The sequence below is a fragment of the Pristis pectinata genome, chromosome 7, assembly GCF_009764475.1.
Source record: "Pristis pectinata isolate sPriPec2 chromosome 7, sPriPec2.1.pri, whole genome shotgun sequence".
Lineage (NCBI taxonomy): Eukaryota > Metazoa > Chordata > Chondrichthyes > Rhinopristiformes > Pristidae > Pristis > Pristis pectinata.
In genome coordinates, this window is record NC_067411.1 from 72,269,787 (window position 1) to 72,288,681 (window position 18,895).

The 18,895-nt window shown below is 39.7% G+C and overlaps 1 protein-coding gene across 3 annotated transcripts in view; it reads left to right on the top strand.

The window, feature by feature from the left end:
- fancc (FA complementation group C) overlaps positions 1–18,895 on the top strand; it is a 147,943-nt gene that overhangs the window by 78,443 nt on the left and 50,605 nt on the right. For all 3 annotated transcript variants that reach the window (XM_052020040.1, XM_052020041.1, XM_052020042.1), the window contains one exon: positions 4,632–4,793. In XM_052020040.1, coding sequence (XP_051876000.1) covers positions 4,632–4,793 — 162 coding nt within the window. The remainder of the gene's footprint in view (positions 1–4,631; positions 4,794–18,895) is intronic.

Below are 18,895 nucleotides of genomic sequence, written 5' to 3' on the forward strand. Positions count from 1 at the left end.
GTGCTAAATTTTTCTGCCCTCTTAAAAAATTCATGTGCTGAAATATTGTGGGTTGCATTCTTGCTGCAAGTTTAGGTTCATTGTATATGTGGTTGTGGTGATGTTTAATGTGAAGCACTGTGGAGGGGTAAAACTGCATGGACTACAACTCCAGTGCCCTGTTGAATCTTGTTCACAGAGGCCTGTAGACATTCTTTAAACTTAACTGCCATTGATTAAAATTTATTCAGAGAGCAAGGATTATTCTCCTTTACACTTACTAAGGATTTCAATTGAATTACTTTATTGTGAAGAGAGCCAACACGTTTATTTTAATTGAATCTTCTATTTAAATATGTAATCTGTGTCTTTCATTCAGTGTTCCTTAAATTAATATTTTTCTTCAGATAATGGCGTAGCATGTTGAACAACATTTAAATACTCCATCCATTCTGCTCTGTAGTTCAATTGAAGAAAGCACACAACATGAAGTAAAGATCAGATATTTTTGTTTTGGTTACTTGTTCTTATTTTGCACAATTATGGTTGCAATTAGAGCTTTCAATGCAGAGATTCGTAAGTGCACTTCTTCATCTTATCACTTCATAGTACAGCTTGTTCATGCCCCCAAAGCTTATTATAGATCTGTTGGATATTATTAAATCAGATTATATGCCACACAGTTATTTTTCCTTATTATTATTATTATTCCTTATTTTTTAGCCGCTACTTCATTTGAAACCAGTGAAGTCACTGAATACTAATTTAGAAAGGAATCCATAGTAGCCTTGTTCTTAAGATTTTTTTTAAGATTGACATTTATTGTCCATCTCAAATTCGCCCTTGAGAAGATGGTGATGAGTTATCTTCTTGAACCACTGCAATCCTTCCAATGAAGATACTCCCCCAGCAACTTCCCTTTGATGCCCTTTGACTTAAGTTTTACCTGGGTATTTTGATGCCACAGTGGGTCAAATACTGTGTTGATGCCAAGGGCAGTTATCCTCATCGCACCTCTGGAATTCATCTCTTTTGTCCAAATTTGCACTACGGTTGTAATGAGGCCTGGCGAAACCCAAACTTGCACATGGTACCTTCCATCACTTTGCTGATGATTGAGAGTAGGCTAATTCGGTGATAACTAAATTGAATTTTTCTGCTTTTTATGAAAAGGATATACCTGGGCAATTTTTCACTTGCTCGTGTAGATGGCAGTACTATAAATGTATTGCTGCAGCTTGGCGAGAGACACAGCTACTACATTTGGTCCTTTGTGTGTTCTCATAGCTCTTGCTGTATCCTGTGCTGTCAGCCGTTTCTTGATATCTTGTGGAGTGGATCGAATTGGCTGAAAACTGACTGGGCATCTCGGGAGAAAGCTGGGATTGAATATCCACCTTGTATTTCTGGTTGAGCATGATTGTGAATACCTCGGCCTTGTCGTTAGCACTCACATGCCCAGTCCCAGTGTTGTTAAGGATGGCGATATTCTTGGAGCCACGTCCTCTTTGTTGTTTAATTGTTCACCACTGTTCACAGCTAGATCTGGCAAGACTGCAGAGCTCAAAGAGATCTGGTGGTCCTGTGTTACAGCTTCACTAGTTTGGCACCTCATTTTTAGGTATGCCTGGTGCTGCTCCTGATGTGCCCTTTTGCATCCCTCGTGGAACGTGAACTTGATAGTAGTGGTCAAGTAAGGGCTACGCAAGGCCATGAGTTTAGGGGTTGCATATTCCTGCTGCGGCTAATAATCCACAGCACCTTGTTGATACGGAGTTTGAGCTGCCACATTTGTTATAAGTGTACCCCAATCAACATGACTGTAGTGCCACACAACACAATAGCGAGTGTCATCTGTGTTGAGATAGAGCTTTGTCGCTATAAAGGCTGTGAGATGATAACTTCTACCAGTTATATAATGGCACAGGTAGATTGGTGAGATCAAAATCAAGTAGGTTAATCCTTCATGCTTGGTTCACTCTCTACATGCTTCAGACCCGATCTGGTGACTTTGTCTGTCAGGACTTAAGTGGCTTGGTGAGTGAATGTGCTATCAAGCCAGTCTTGATAATGGACTTTGACACTGAAATACCCAACTAGAATACATTATATGTCCTTGCTGTTTACCGTGGTCTTTTCCAGGTGTTGCTCGAGAAAAGGGAGCACTGCTTCATCAATTGAAGGAGGACTATAATTATGATCAGGAGGAGGTTCCATTTCCCATATTTGATCCAATGTCATGAGATTTCCTGGGAGCTGGAGTCAATGTTGAAGACTCCCAGAGCTACACTCTTGCCTGTGTATCTCTGGTGGATATGTTAAATTGTGTATCAGTTATCAGGATGGCGCTATAGCTTTTTTTCTGAAACAGATGTCTTTTGTAGCCATTGCTAATAATCATGAGTGATTTAAAGAAGGAACTTGTATTCATATAGACCCCTCAGAATGCTGTACATTACTAGTTATACCAATTAATTTTTAAATTCTATCTGACTTCGAACATAAAACTTAACACACACTGAATAGAACATACATTTGTCACATCTACTGAAGTATGATTATGAGTATAATCGGAAGTGTTGATGCAACCATATGAAGTGGTATTCCATTTGCAGACATTCTGTCTCACTTTACGGATAAAGAATCGTACCAGTATTTACATTCAAAGTTGTTCAGGACAACATTCAGCAACTACAAAGCCAGTAGCACGCAATGCATGCAACTACAGGCTTTGCATTTTCTGGAATGCTTCATTCCAGTGTTTCAGGACTGTTAATGCAAAGCAAAATCAAGTTGCATAATTGTAGCTCTCCCAACCATTTTTTAAAATTATGGTAATGTGACAACTGGCTGCTTTTAAAAAGTACTTAATTTGCCAATTAAAAACATAAATGACTATAATTTTAGTATTTCCAATGGCTCCAAACTAGAAGACATAAATCTTTTGGCAGTATATTTCAAAAACTTCTTTCTGCCAAACAAGTAGCATTGCTAACATGACAGTTTGATTAATGTCACATATGCATTATGTTGAACAGTACAAATTTAAGATTTTTCCATTGAGAAGGTTATGTGGTTTCTAGGATCAAGAATTATTTTGCTTTGGTGAAATCTATTTAGGTCTTGGATTGGTAAAGTAACTTTTATACAATTGTTTCCCAATTCCGACAATTCTGTTCTCTCTTTTCAGCTGCAGCCTGACCAGCTGAGTATTTCCAACGGTTTCTGTTTGGAAATTGTTCATGTTTCTCTGAGATCCCCTACCATAGAGAAATTCCTAGAGGGTGGGTGGAGGTTTGCTATTCAAAAGTTTTGAACAGCAAACTCTTGCAAGGACAGTGGAACCAGCTTGGGAGGGGCTGCCCTACTTTTGAAGTGTAAATATTATAGTAAGGCTGTATCTTGATTCCTGGTTATTTATATTACAGTCCTGCTCATGAGAAACTTTAATAGCATTTGAATATCATGCTGAGAATCGCTGACTGAACATGGATACCATATCTGCTATCCCATTGCAATGTAACTTTGGTTCCTCACCCACACATACAGGTTCTGATTTCCTTGCTGAAGAATATAGGCGTCAGCAGAGAAAGTTATACTATTATTGGCTGATATACTTCAGGAATATAATTATTAGATAACAGAAAAAAATAACAAGTGAGGGCTCCAAATACAGCCTTGCACAATGACCCAGACAAAGTGAGTGCTGGAGGTAGGCTATTTCTTTAAAGTGACTTAAAAAATAAATAAGCATTGCTGATTTCTTACTGTTACGTTATTAGGATTTGTTCAATTATATTTGTATGTTTATATTGGTACCTATTACTTGGCTCTCTTCCTGTTATCTATTGTTCATTTTTGCATAGGGGCCCCTCTGATGGAGAACCATAGGGGATACTGTAGTTGATTGGAACTACATATATTGGTAATTTTGACACAGATTTAGCTAATCAATATTTGTTTCTATAGATTGGAATTAATTATTTCTATGCTTGTAGATTGATATATTTCAAGTCAATTGAATTGGTAATTAGTGAAAAAAGCAAAATTGATGCATTCAGTAGATTAATGAACTACATTCATAAATCAGTCTTAAATTTGGATCTGTACCTAAATTCTTGTATGAACATTTTACACCAATAGCATCTTACTTTGGTGGAAACAAATATTAAAGTTCATAAGCAGGTGCATTTTAAAATCTGGGATAGTTGGCTAACTCTGAGTTTCCTTAAATTACTAGCATATAGAGTCACAGATATAGTTTTCAAAATCCAACTCCTTTGTCTGATTTGTTTCTCAATGACTGGACATTTCAATTTTGGACAGTTTTATTTCTCCAAGGATTCTATCTGTTCATCTCTGCAAGTGACAAGCCTGAAGTCTGACAAATATTTGTTAAAAGATGAAAATATGATGAAACTGAAATAAAGTTAGAAAATGATAGAACTACCCAGATTTAACAACATGGTAAAAGATAAAAGATCTGAGCAAGTGCATCTTGAGTTCTCACGAGGTCACTGCCAGTAGACTTAGGTACCCTCTTCTTAGATGCAGATATATGTGTATTTCTAATATTTTCTATTCATCTTCTAAATTAGAAGCATTTCCTTATTTTTTCGTTTATTTTTAAGACATGGTGTTGTCTTTTATAGGTTACCACCAGAACGATGGAGGAATTTTTCTATTCTCTGTTTACCTGTTCTCACTTTACCTGAGGTTGTTCCATTGGTGGAAGCTCTTCTGACTTGTGACGATGGTTTGGATGAAACTCTCAGCACAGAGTTCCTAGAATCTGTCAGCAATAGCCTTCTACAGTAAGTACATTTGAAGTTGTTAAAGTGTGCTTACAAATCTTGGCATTTGGTCCAGAGATGGCATTAAATCCACAGTTGAAGCTGTACCAAGTTGAAGCTGTACCTATAGGAACTAACCATATAAAAATTGAACAGACGGGCTCTTTACTCTATAAAAGGGTTGACTGCGGGTGGACTGATAGCAGTGTGTGAGATTATAAAAGGGTTCGATAGGGAGGTGTAGGGAAAATGTTTTCAGCTATGGGACGATCCAAAGCAAGGGCTGTACATCACTAAAAAAAAATCTAGGGAAGATGTCTTTAACCAGTGAGTTGTTATAGTATGGAATTTGGTATTGGCCAAAGTAGTTGAGATGAAATGCATTGATGAATTTAAGGGGAAGTTTAGATAAGCAAAAGAGGAAGGAATGGAAAATTTGGTCTGGCACAAGGGTCAGCAGAAGGGGTTTTGGAGGAAGCTTATATGGACAGCATTTGTGGGGTGAAGAGATGATACATTCGCACTGGAGTCAAAGAAATGACAAGTCAGGTTGCAGAGAGCTGTCGGATAAGAAAGGTAGGAAGTGATGAAGCAAGGATAAGAACATCAAACTAGAGGCGTTGGCAGATTGTTTATTTATAACTTGTATTGGTTTGCCAATACAATATTGGTATCGGTTTACTATTGTCACTTGTACCGAGGTACAGTGAAATACTTGTCTTGCATACCGTCTGTACAGATCAATTCATTACACAGTGCATTGAGGTAGTACAGGGTAAAAACAATAACAGAATACAGAGTAAAGTGTCACAGCTACAGGGGAAGTGCATTGCAGGTAGACAATAAGGTGCAAAGTCAAACAAGATAGATTGTGAGGTCAAGAGTCCATCTCATCGTATAAGGAAACCGTTCAATAGTCTTATCACCGTGGTATAGAAGCTGTCCTTGAGCCTGGTGGTATGTGCCCTCAGGCTCCTGTATCTTCTGCCTGATGGGAGAGGAGAGAAAAGAGAATGACCCAGGTGGGAGTGGCCTTTGATTATGCTGGCTGCTTCACCAAGGCAGCGAGAGGTATAGCCAGAGTCTATGGAGGGGAGGCTGGTTTTCATGATGCGCTGGGCTGTGTCCACAACTCTCTGCAGTTTCTTGCGGTCCTGGGCAGAGCAGTTGCCATACTAAGCTGTGATGCATCCAGATAGGATGCTTTCTATGGTGCATGGCAGTTTTCTTTCTGCTTGAAAATTCAGACAAAAAGATGCTTGGGTGACCTCTGCCTATCATAGTCAAATATCCTGCAGCCTTGCATCACTCCTGAAGAATTACTGGAGGCCTTGAAAGGGAAGATAGAATTAAATCGGTTTATTATTATCACATGTACCAAGGTACAGTGAAAAACATTGTTTTGCATGCCATCCATACACATCATTTCATTACAACAGTGCATTGAGGTAATACAAAGGAAATGCAGAATGAAGTGTTACAGTTACAGAGGAAGTGCAGTGCAGGCAGACAATAAGGTGCAAGACCATATGGTAGATTGTGAGGCCAAGAGTCCATCCTATCGTGGTAGGGGATGTAAAGATAAGCTGACAGTTAGATGTTATGTAAAATAAAGCTCATGCAGTCAGGGGTGAAATATTAACACGGATAGGCAAATGGTTATAGGACAGGAAACAGATTAGGAATAAATGGCTTGTTTTCAAGTTGGCAGCCTGTTACTAATGATTTGTCACTGGGGTCAGTACTAGTCACTCACTTATTCACAATTCTTATTAATGATTTGGATGAAAAGAGAACGTAGCCAAGTTTGATGAAGATACAAAGCTAAGTGGGAATGTGAGAAGGTTCGCAAAGAATTGGAAGGCTATGAAAACACTGCACTGTTTTTAAATCATGAGAAATCAGTAAATGTTTTTTTTTAAAGAATATATTGCTATGCTCGTTAATGAGATACAGTAAATATGCAGATGGAGCTGTCAATTGAGAAGTTAAATGCTATGTTGACCTTTATTGCAAGGATGTTGGAATATAAGAGTAAGGAAGTATTGTTGAGTTTATGCAGAGTTTTGATGAGATAGTTGTTATATTGTGTGCAGTTTTGTTCTCCTTCCTGAATGAAAGATATATTTGGATTGATTCTTTGGAGTGTTTGCCTTGTGCAGAGATATTCAGTAATATTGACCTTTATGCACAGGAGTTGGAGTGAGTGGTGTTTTCATTGACATATGGCACAGGATGAGCTGGATAAATCCTGATAGATAGTTTCCTTAGGCTGATGAGTCTAAAACCAGAGGGCACAATACATAAGAAGTATAAGCAGGAGTAGCCCATTTAGCTCCTCCTGCCTTCTCAGCCTTCAAAACGATCATGGCTGCTTATTTACTGAAGTGCCAGTTTTCTGCTAATCCGATATCCTTTGATTCCCTTGTATATAAAATTTCACAGTCTCAGGATAAGGATTCAGCAGTTCAGGACTGAGATGGGGAAGAATTTCCTTCTCCAGGCTATTGCAATAATGCGAAATTCTCGGAGGGTTACAGTTGCTTAGTTGTTGATTATATTTAAGACTGGGATTGAGATTATTGGATGCTAAAGGTATCAGAGGATGTGGGGACTGTGTGGCAATGTGAACTTGTGGAAGAAGATCAGCCTAAATCTTATCGAATGACAGAGAAAGCTTCGAAAATTGTTTGACCTACTTTTGTGTAATATGGGTGGGAGGAGATCTTTGTGAGCGTAAATGCTGGCAATGACTGGTCAGGCCAAATGGGCTGTTTCTTTGCTATGGACTATTGAATAATTTAAAGTAATCCTACAATAAACTTGCAAGGTGAGTTTCAAAGTTATTTAGTGCATATTTTTCTACTTTTTAATATTTATGTTGTGTTTTTTTATTGAAAGATGGCTTTATATTGGTTATTTCACAGAACAAGTATTATTCATTTTACTTTGTAGGCAGAGTACTTCTTAAATCCACTATATACGAATCTAAATTTTGCAGTTGATAGTATTGTGATGGATATTTACATCTGAGTAAATTGCTTAATCTGAAGGTGAATCACCTCTAAATGAAAGGTTTGTAATAATATGTGATTCTGTGGGAATAATTCTGCCCAATTCTAACAACTTGACTTTGGTTTTTCACTTTTAATTTCTTGGTTGAAAATGGAAAAAGATTTTGCCCAAGATTGGAAAAAAGAGGCATAACATTGCATGGAGCAACTACTCTGTGTGTGAAAAATTTACCCCTTAGGTTCCCTTCAAACGTCGTCGCACTCACCTTAAACCTGTGCCCTCTAGTTTAGGCATCCCCACCATGGGGAACAGACTCTGGCTATCTACCTTAACTATACTCCCTTAACTATATTTTTCATAATTTTATATACTTCTTTCATGTCACCCCTCAGTTGCCTTCGCTCCAGGGAAAACAGACCTAGTCTATCCAATCTCTCCATATAACTCAAATCCTCTCATCCAAGCAGCATCCTTATGAATCTTTTCTGCATCCTCTCTTTCCTTTTAGTGTGGCAACCAGAATTGCACACAATAATCCAAGTGCGGCCTAACCAACATTTTATACAACTGTCTCATGACATCCCAACTCTGGTACTCAGTGCCTCAGCCAATGAAAGCAAACCTGCTGTATGCTTTCTTCACCATCCTGTCTATCTACACGGTCACTTTCAGGGAACTGTGTACTTGTACCCCTCGATCTCCCTGTTGTACAGCTTTCCCCAGGATCCTGCCATTCACTTTGTATGTCCTGCCCTGGTTTAACTTCCCAAAATGCATTACCTCACGCTAGTCTGAGTTAAATTCCATCTGCTTTTCCTTTACCCACTTTCCCATTTGATCAATATCTTGTTGTAACCTCAGACGACCTCTTCACTGCCCACTCTACCACAAATTTCAGTGTCATGTGCAAGCTTACTAAACATACCATCTATATTCTCATTCAAATCATTAGCATAGATGTGACAAATAACAGGACCCAGCACTGATCCCTGTGGTCTCAGGCCTCTAATCTTAAAAAAAAAACAACCCTCCACTACCACCTTCTGCCTCCTAGCACCAAGCCAATTTTGTATCTAATTAGGTGACACATCCTGGATCCCATGTGTTCTAATCTTCTGGACCAGCTTACCATGCAGAACCTTTGTCAAAGGCCTTGCTAAAGTCCATGTTGGTAACAACTACTGCCCTACCCTCATCAATTCTCTTGCTCAACTTTTCAAAAAGTTTAATCAAATTTGTGAGACATGATTTTCCATGCACAAAGCCTATTCCTAATCAGTCCTTGCTTTCCAAATGCAAATAAATCCAGTCTCTTGGAATCTCTTCCAATAACTTTCCCACCACTGATGTAAGGCTCACCAGCCTGTAGTTCACTGGCTTATCCTTGATGTCCTTCTTAAATAAATGCACAACATTAGCTAATCTCCAGCCTTTGGGTACCTCACCTGTGGTTAAGGAAGTTTCAAAAAGCTTTGCATGGGCGCCAGCAATCTGCTCCCCATAACATTCCAGGATACACCTGGTCAAGCCCTGGGGATTTATTCACCTTTATGCATTTCAAGACTTCAAAAATTTCCTCCTGTGTAATGTTCATACACTCCAGATTATCATTGTTCCCTCCCCTGAATTCCCTAGCTTCCATGTCCTTCTCCATGGTAAATACAGACAAATAGTATTAATTTAATACCTCATCCGTTTCCCATGGTTCCATACATGGGTTACCATGTTGATCCTTAAGGGGACTTACTCTCTTCCTAGCTACCCTTTTTACTCTTAATATTGAATCATTTAGTATTCTCCTTTATCTTATCTGCCAGGGATATCTCAAGGTCCCTTTTTACCATCCGAATTTCCTTAAGTGTACTACATCCCTTATATTGTTGGAGGAAATCACTTGATGCCAGCTGCCTATACCTAACAATTGCCTCCTTTTTCTTGATTGGACCCTCAATATCCCTCATCAACCAAGGTTTCCTCATCTTGAGAGCCTTGCTCTTTAACACGAACTTTCTGGCCCTGAACTCTTCTTGTTTCACTTTTAAAAGCCTCCCATTTGCCAGACTCCTCTTTACATGCAAACAACCTCTTCCAATCAACTTTTGAGAGTTCCTGTCTAATGCCATCAAAATTAGCCTTCCCCTATTTGAGGACTAACTTGAGGGCCAGTCCTATTTTTTTTCTATGACTATCTTGAAACTAATAGAATTATGGTCACTGGTTCCAAAGTAATCCTCCACTGATACATCAACCACTTAGCCACTTACTCATTTCCTAATAGGAGGTCAAGTGTAACCCCTTCTCTTGTAGGGCCATCTACATATTGCTAGAGAAAACTTTCCTGGACACACTTAACAAATTCTGCCCCATCTAATCCCTTAGCATTAAGGCAATCCCAGTCAATATTAGGGAAGTTAAAATGACCTACAATTACAACCCTATTATTTCTACACCTATCTGTAATTTCCCTACATCAATACTTTTCTAAATCCAGCTGACTATTGGGGGGCCTATAGTGTAATCCCATCAAAGTTAACCACCACTGCACCCCCCCCCCCAACTTTTTTATTTCTAAGTTCTACCCATGTGGCCTCGGTGGACATTCCCACCTGGATATCCTCTTTAAGTACTGCCTTAATATTCCCCCAGTCAATAGTGCAGCTCCCTCCTTCTTGCCTCCACCTCTGTCACGCCGGAAGCATTGGTACTTCGAACACTGAGCTGCCAATCTTGCCCACCCCTCAATTATATTTCTGTAATACCTATAATATCACAATTCCATGTGCTGATCTATGCTTTAAGTTCATTGCCTTACCTGTGAGGCTTCTTGCATTAAAGAAAATGCAGTTTAGCCTATCAGACCTTCCATGCTTCCTGTCCTGCCCCTGCCTGGCCTGCCTACTGATCTTGCTTGCTTTATATTTGCTTCATCTTTCTCATCTGATACACTACTACGCTGGGTCCACCCCCACTGGACTAGTTTAAACCCTTCTGAGTAGCACTAGCAAACCTCCCCACAAGGTTATTGGTTCCCCTCCAATTCAGATGCATTCCATCCCTCTTGTTCAGGTCACCTCTGCCCCCAAAGAGATCCCAATGGTCCAAGTAGCTCTCCGCCTGCATCGGCTCTTCAGCCACTCATTCATTTGCCTTGTCCTCCTATTCCTACCCTCACTAATGTGTGGCACTGGGAGTAATCCTGAGAGTACAATTCTAGAGGTCCTGTTCTTTAACCTTCTGCCTAATTCCCTATATTCACTTTACAGGACCTCATCTTTCTTCCTGCTTATGTTGTTGGTATCTATATGGACTGTGAACTCTGGCTGGTCACCCCTTTCAGGATGTCCTGTACCTGTTCAAAGATATCCTTGACCCTGGCACCAGGAAGGCAGTACAACATCCCGGAGTCTCACTTGCGGCCTCAGAAATGCCTATCTGTGCCCCTGACTACGGAGTTCCTTATCACTACTGCTCGCCTAGACTTTGACCTACCCTGCTGTACAACGGAGTCAGCAGTGGTGCCACTGATTTGACTGATACTGTTGCTTTCCTTTGAGAGGCCATCCCTCCCAACAGTGTCCAAAGCAGTACACCTGTTAGAGAGGGGAATAGCCACAGGAGAATCCTGCTGGATGCATCACAGCTTGCTATAGCAACTGATGTGTCGAACATTGCAAGAAATTGCAGAGTTGTGAATGCAGCCCAGTCTATCATGCAAACCAGCCTCCCCTCCATTGACTCTGTCTACACTTTCCACTGCCTTGAGAAAGCAGTCAACTTAATCAAGGACCCCTCCTACCCTGGTCATTCTCTCTTCTCTCCCCTCCTGCTGGGCAGAAGATACAAAAACTTGAGAGCATATACCACCAGGCACAAGGAGAGCTTGAATAATATCACAATATTATCAGATTCTTGAATGGACCTCTCAGACGCTTGAGGAACTCCCAACCTACCTCGTTGTGGCCCTTGCACTTTATTTGTCAATCTGCACTGTACTTTCTCTTTACATGTAACACTATATTTTGCATTCCGTTTTCCTTCTTACTACCTTGATGTACTTAGGTATGGAATGATCTGTCTGGATGGCACGCAAACAAAAGCTTTTCACTGTATCTCAATACGTGTGGCAATAATAAATCAGTTAGCGTTCCAATTCCCTGAAGTCACTAGTTTCCATGTCCTTCTCCACGCTAAATACAGATGAGTAGTATTCATTTTATACCTCACCCCTCTCTCATGGCTGCACACGTAGGTTACCATGTTGATCCTTAAGGGGATCTACCTGCCTGCCTGCCCCTGCAGGCGGTCACCCATCTATCTGTCTGAACATGCGGTGTGACTGCCTCCCTGAAACTCCTATCTATAACACTTTCTGCCTGCTGCATGCTTCTCAATAAGTCCAACTGCTGCTCCAACCAATCCACACAGTCTGAGAGAAGCTGCAGCTAGACACACTTCCTGCAAACGTTGTCAGGGACACTAGGCTTCTCCCTGTTCTCTCACATTTTTTAGGAGGAACATCCCACTCCACTGACTACTAGTTCTAGCTCTTAAGTTAGTACTGGGTTAAAAGAAATAGACCTTGACTTACAATATTTTGTCACCACTCAGCTTTCTCTTGTCAGAGCCTTTGCAATTAGGCCTCAAGCACAGCACTTTCATCTCAAGACAACCCTTCTCAAAATGGCCACTCCAATGTTTAGTCTGTGGAGATTTTGTCTGTTGGAAGCTAGTTCAAGAGCCTTTTAAACTAACTGCAATCTGTATAAATAATTTGTCTCATGGTTAAATCTCCTCCCAGTTAAAACAGTCTGAAAGTATACCCATTTTCCCCCAGACTCCCGAGGATGTTTTAATTCTCCACTCAGATATTGATGTTCTTTTATGATGCCACATTGCTAAAGTGCTCTATTAAAATTTAATGTTCCATTAATAATAAATGAGATTCAGTAAGAAAATTATCTTTTGACTGTGTTTATTTTTGCATTTCTTCCAGTGAAAATTTACTAGAACACTTCAATTTCCTGACAATTTCTAGTTTTTAAATTGTGGGTATTTAAAAAGATTTTGAGAGCTTGGAGATGTAATGGAGGGCATGTAAATACAATGTAAAATTATCAGCAATTCAGTATTCATCTTATTTCCTGGCTGTTTCTACCATGCATGACACTATTGTATAGGTGTCAGCATTGCTCAGTGCCAACTCTTGAGTCAGAACGTTGTGGGTTCCAATCCACTTCTGGGATTTAATCTAGGCTAAGAAGTCAGTGCAGTACCAAATGAGTGCTAGTCTGTTTAGGGTGCTTTCTTTTGATTAGATATTAAACCATCAGTTAAACTTTGAATTGGATGTAAAAGAGCCTGGCATACAAATTTGTAACATTCCTGAAGCAGTGTGTGTGGAGGATAGTGGATGAGCAGAACAATTTTGTGAAAGGATTCCAGGTGACTTGCACAAATGCTGTTGCATTGATTACTGGGGTGCAAGATGGAAATGAGTTGAGGAGATGATTTGGGGGCTGGTTCAGTTGCTGAAAAGAGTTGGGAGCAGCATTTATTCTATCCCAGCTATAGTCAGATGAATATTTGATGCCCAACGAAGCCTCTCAAAAAAATGTGGATTATTTTTTCATATGAAAAATTCTACAACTGTCTCCCATCAAAATAAAATTTATAATATGACAAGAGCATTAGAAATATTTTATATTTCATAATAAGATTGACCTTTAATGCTGGCTTTTGTGGGTTTGAATAATACTTGTAATTGGAGGTCCATTCAAATTTGGAAGTTTCTTGTACTTCCTCTGCAATGTTATACTGAAGGCACCTTTTGTCTTCTGTGTCCTATTGTGAAAGCATGTTTGTGAAATCTATGATCCAGGTTTGTGTCTTGAACCTGTTGTTCTTTACCTGTGTTTTTGATACATCTGTTACAACATATGTTGTACACTCCTTGCACTCACATTCTGCTTCCATTTCAAAAATATACAAATAATTTAAACCAGATCCATCTACACCTGAAACTCAGATACTCCAATGGTGCATGATGTCCTTCCAGCCATTTTCCTGCATAGTACTGTGAATTCACTTGTGTTTCGTACCACAAAGTAGCAAAATCCTTGACGTAAGAAAAAGATCTGGTTTAAAAAAAATAACAATCAGACAGAGAAATGCTGAGCAAAAATTGCAAAGGAATATTACTGTAGGGAAGGAATACAGCAGAGGAATTATTATAAAAGAATGGAACAAGAAAAGAGCTGTAGCAGAGAAGAAAAGAGGTTTGTTGGAGGCCAGAAGGGGAATCTGGTGGGGAGGGAAGTTGTGAAAGGCCTTTACCACGTAGAGCTTTACACATTGGTGCCAGCTGTGAGCAGGAGCTTAATGGAGTCAAAGCACGAGATCATTAAAAGCCGCGGGAACCCACTGCTTGCTGTCAGACACCAAGATTAACTCCCACTGATACTGAAGGCCAAACCATGTGTTACTGCTAAATGTCAGTTATACCTCGAGCTGAGACATCTTGCCTACCATCTTGTTGTGCTATGTGGGTTTTATTTTAAAAAGAAAAAAGTGAGAGATTAAAAAATATTGAACCTGAAGGCTAAGGTTGTGTCTTGAATCTGATATATGATTCTGCTATCCCACCACTTGGTTGAATTATGCTAAGAGTGCCTAGGAAAATTTCTGTTATCAAAATATTGAGTTACTAGAACTTGTTGCCACTATGATCCCCCTGTGTGCAGTTATTACAGTTGATCAGTATAACCTGGGCAAATGAAAATTTATTAGGATTCCCACATTTAATCATAATCTAAAAATTTTGCTGGATGTCTGCATATGTTGACACTGGGTTGGGTTCAGCTCTAATAGTATTGCTGAACACTTTAGTAAAGGTTGGGGTGGTGGCTGAAACTCAAGTAAGTTGCCCAGACCAAATGTTGGCGGGTACATGGAAATTGGCAGAAAGAAGAGAAAGTAAAATTATTTTAAGCTTTTGTTTACCTTCAATAAATTGCTATGTTATGTAGATTTTTTTTCTTAAATCCAGAAATTATGTGTATGAAATGCATGGAAAAATATAATAAAATATCAACATTCTTTAACAAAGCATTATTTACAGTAACCCACAAACATTGGTGGCAAATGCTACATTTTTAAATTTTTGCAACCCCAGCAATTCTTACTCAAACATTAAATTGTGGCTTGTGATATGGCATGCATAATTTATAGTCTTCAAGCCCACACAGAAATCATCAGAAGCAAATCCATAAAATACTGCTTGGTAAAAAATATTCCTTCTGTACAGATTCCAAAGATAGCATTGTGGAATGAATTAACATACCTTATAATGTAAGTGTGTGCCAAACCCAATATTGAAAATTAATCTGAAATGGAACCAATTGGACGCTGAACTCTTAAGTGAAGTAATCTCCTACCTTGCAATGCAGTATTCTGCCACGTTTGAGTTTCCCTGTTAAGCAATGATTTTCTCATAGTGCTTAGTTCATTGTCAGGAATATGCACAATGTTTTTTCTACAATGAAATAGTAATTTTATTTTGCAAAATACATTGCATGCTTTTAATTATATTGGGATATAATAGAAATGATTATGTATTAACACTTTTAATTTATTGTAAATTTTGAAAATATGGTACAAAATACTTAGCTTTAAACATGATCCTTCACAAAAAGCAGTAATCAGTTAAACAGAGTGACTACTTGCAGCTATAAATAGACCTTTGTTTACTTATATTTACCAGGCAGAAGTACTTATCACTTTATAATGGAGGGTGACACATTGGGTTTGAAAATTGTCCATTGAAACATGTGATATGGGATGAAATTATGATGACATCAAAATCAAAGGTTCTAGAAGCATTAATTTTGGAATTTTAATCCACTTTTTAGTGGACAGAGGATTTTTACATGAAAACTAGCTATAATTCAACACAGATTGGCAGTTTCATTTGGCAAGACCACAAAGACAGTTGCTTTACAAACTGAAAACGGTACATTTTTGCTTTTGTAGGTTTGTTGTCAAACACGTTTGTGAGGTGGTACAATGATGGCATTAGTGACTCGCAACCATCCAATGCATTGTAGTACATTGCATTTTTTTAGACATTCAACTTGTGTATTAAACTGAAACAAAAATATTGAAGCCCTTTCTTATTCTCCAGATTCCCAAGCGAAACGCTGCTGTCCCAAATGCTGATTCAGTCAGCATACAGCTAGTTGGCATTGATCAGTAAAGAACAGCAGGAGGTGTATTATCTATTCTTCTCAGTTATATTGGTGTCAGTGAGTTCTGATGAGTTGCATAACATGAAGTGTTTATACTTTACTGCATCTTCCTTGCCTTGCCACTGACTCCGGTCTCCTTATTGGTCATCCATTGTATACAGCTTCATCTAATGTGCTAACCTTTGAATACTGTAACCTTTTCATCAAGACTTCCAACTACCAGTTCAGCCCCACTTCAGTCCTGATTTGGACTTTGTTGTTGGAACCATTCCACCTGTATCAGCTATGAACTTGACTGATCTAGTGTTGTGCCTCATCTACTTGTGAACTTCAATACAACCAGGACACACAATGCCAATCCTTTTCCCTACTAATATCTCATTTATTATTCCTGAAATGACACCCTGTCTTTCATTGCCCTTAAACTCAATGGCTTAGATGTTCCTAAGGAGAATCTGTTATTTGTATTAGTATTCCACTAATTTTCCCTTTTCAGCATGCAAAAGGCCAGCCTCACTGCACCATATAGTCCTGGAGCCAAGCCAATGAGGCTCTGGGCAATGACAAAGCCTTGAATGATTTAAAGGGCTGATCTGTAGTTGCTAGACAAGCCCCATCCATGGAAACCTTTAGCAGATGACAAAGCTACCACCAGCTTTGTTATAAAAGTTGTCAGACTTGTTCCTTTCTTCAAACAGTACAGCACAGGAACAGGCCCTTTGGCTCACGGTGTCTGCACTGAACATGATACCAAATTAAATTAATCCCTTCTGCCTGCAAATGATCCATATCCCTCCATTCCCTGCATATTCATGTGTCTATGTAAAAGCTTCTTAAATGATACTATCGTATCTGCTTCCACCACCACCCCTGGCTGCCCATTCCAGCACCTACCACTCTCTGTGTTTAAAAAAAAGTGCCTTGCACATCTCCTTTAAACTTTCCCCATCTCTTCCTTAAATGCATGTCCTCTAGTATTTGACATTTCTACTCTGGGAAAAAGATTCTGACTGTCTACCCTATCTATGGCTCTCATAACCTTATAAATTTCTATCAGGTCTCCCCTCTGCCTCTGACGCTCCAGAGAAAACAATCTAAATTTGTCCAACCTCTCCTTATAGCTCATAACCTCTAATCCAGGCAGCATCCTGGTAAACCTCTTCTGTACCCTTTCCAAAGCTCCCACATCCTTCCTGTGATGCAGCGACCAGAATTGAACACAGTACTCCAAGTGCGGCCTAACCAAAGTTTTATATACCTGCAACATGACTTCCTTCCTCTTAAACTCAATGCCATGACCAATGAAGGCCAGCAAGCCTACTTTATCACCCTATCTACTTGCATGGCCACTGTCAGGGAGCTATGGATTTGAACCCCAAGGTCCCTCTGTACATTGATCCTGTTAAGGGTCCTGCCATTAACTGTATACCTTCCCCTTACATTGGACCTCCCAAAGTGCAACACCTCACACCTGCTTGAATTAAACTCCATCTGCCATTTCTCCTCCCATACTTGCAACTGATCTATATCCTACTGTATCCTTTAATAGCCCTCTACACTGTCCATAGCTCCACCAATCTTTGTGTTGTCTACTCCTTTGAAAAGTTATTAAAAATGTAATCATGGAACAATTTTAAGATAAAAACTAATTTAACATACTTTTAAATCATTAAAAAATATTAAACTAAGAAAAAATGCAACGTGCCATTTTCTTACCTTTCCTCCACTGATTTATAATCCAAAGCTTTATAAGCCTCAATCAAATCACTGACCTGCTACATGATCCAGGAACATATTCCCCACTAAATACTGAGGAATCTCAGCAAGCTCTGGCTCTGTCATCAGACCTCACCAGGAGTTCATCTAAAAGCGCGGACAGGAAATAACTAGCGGTTCTCGTCCAATAGATTTGGAACTTCCACATTCTTCCAGAGATCTGAAGCTTCCCCAGATGGTGAGAAATACCAGCATTCAGTGCAGACCGTGGCATGAGTTATCAACAGTGCCTGTCTACTTCCTGCACTTCCATCCTCAGCTCCGCTCTTCCAGCCGAGAGCAAGAAAAGATCTCACTGGTCTTAACCTTCCAACCCACCAGCCTCCACATTTAATGGATCATCCTCTGTAATTCCTGCCACCTTCAACAAAGTGGTATGACATATTATATGTTTTCTTTTTTTTATATATTTTATTTACAGCATGGTAACAGGCCCTTCTGGCCCAACGAGTCCGTGCCGCCCATTTTAAACCCAAATTAACCTATCCGTACGTCTTTGCAATGTGGGAGGAAACCGGAGCACCCGGAGGAAACCCACGCAGACATGGGAGAACGTACAAACTCCTTACAGACAGCGACGGGAATCGAGCCCCGATTGCTGGCACTGTAATAGTGTCGCGCTAACCGCTATGCTACCGTGCCGCCTTTCCTCTCTCCTCCTTTCAATATTCCACAGGCACTGTTCCCTCTGGGACTCCCTGGGTTCATATTTCCATTTCAACACCCATTCTGCTTTTCATGCAACCCTTTTACCGTTTCCATTCCCAATATCCAAGGACCTCAACACAGCTTCTGGATGAATAGGCAAATTATTCAATCCAGTGTATTTCATTTGGTGCTTGCAATATTGGAGAATGCTTTGTGTTGGAGAAACCCAATGTAGATTGGGTGACTGCAGAACACTTCCATTGAGTCTGAAGGTGATCCTGAGCTTCTGGTTGCCTATCTTTTTAATTCTCTGTCCTACTCCCAGTCTGACCTCTGTTTTTGGCCTCTTTAACTGTTCCAACAAGGCCCAGTGTCAGCTCAAGGAAGACCATCTCACGTTCTGATGACAGGTTCCAGCCACAGGACTCAACATGTAATTCA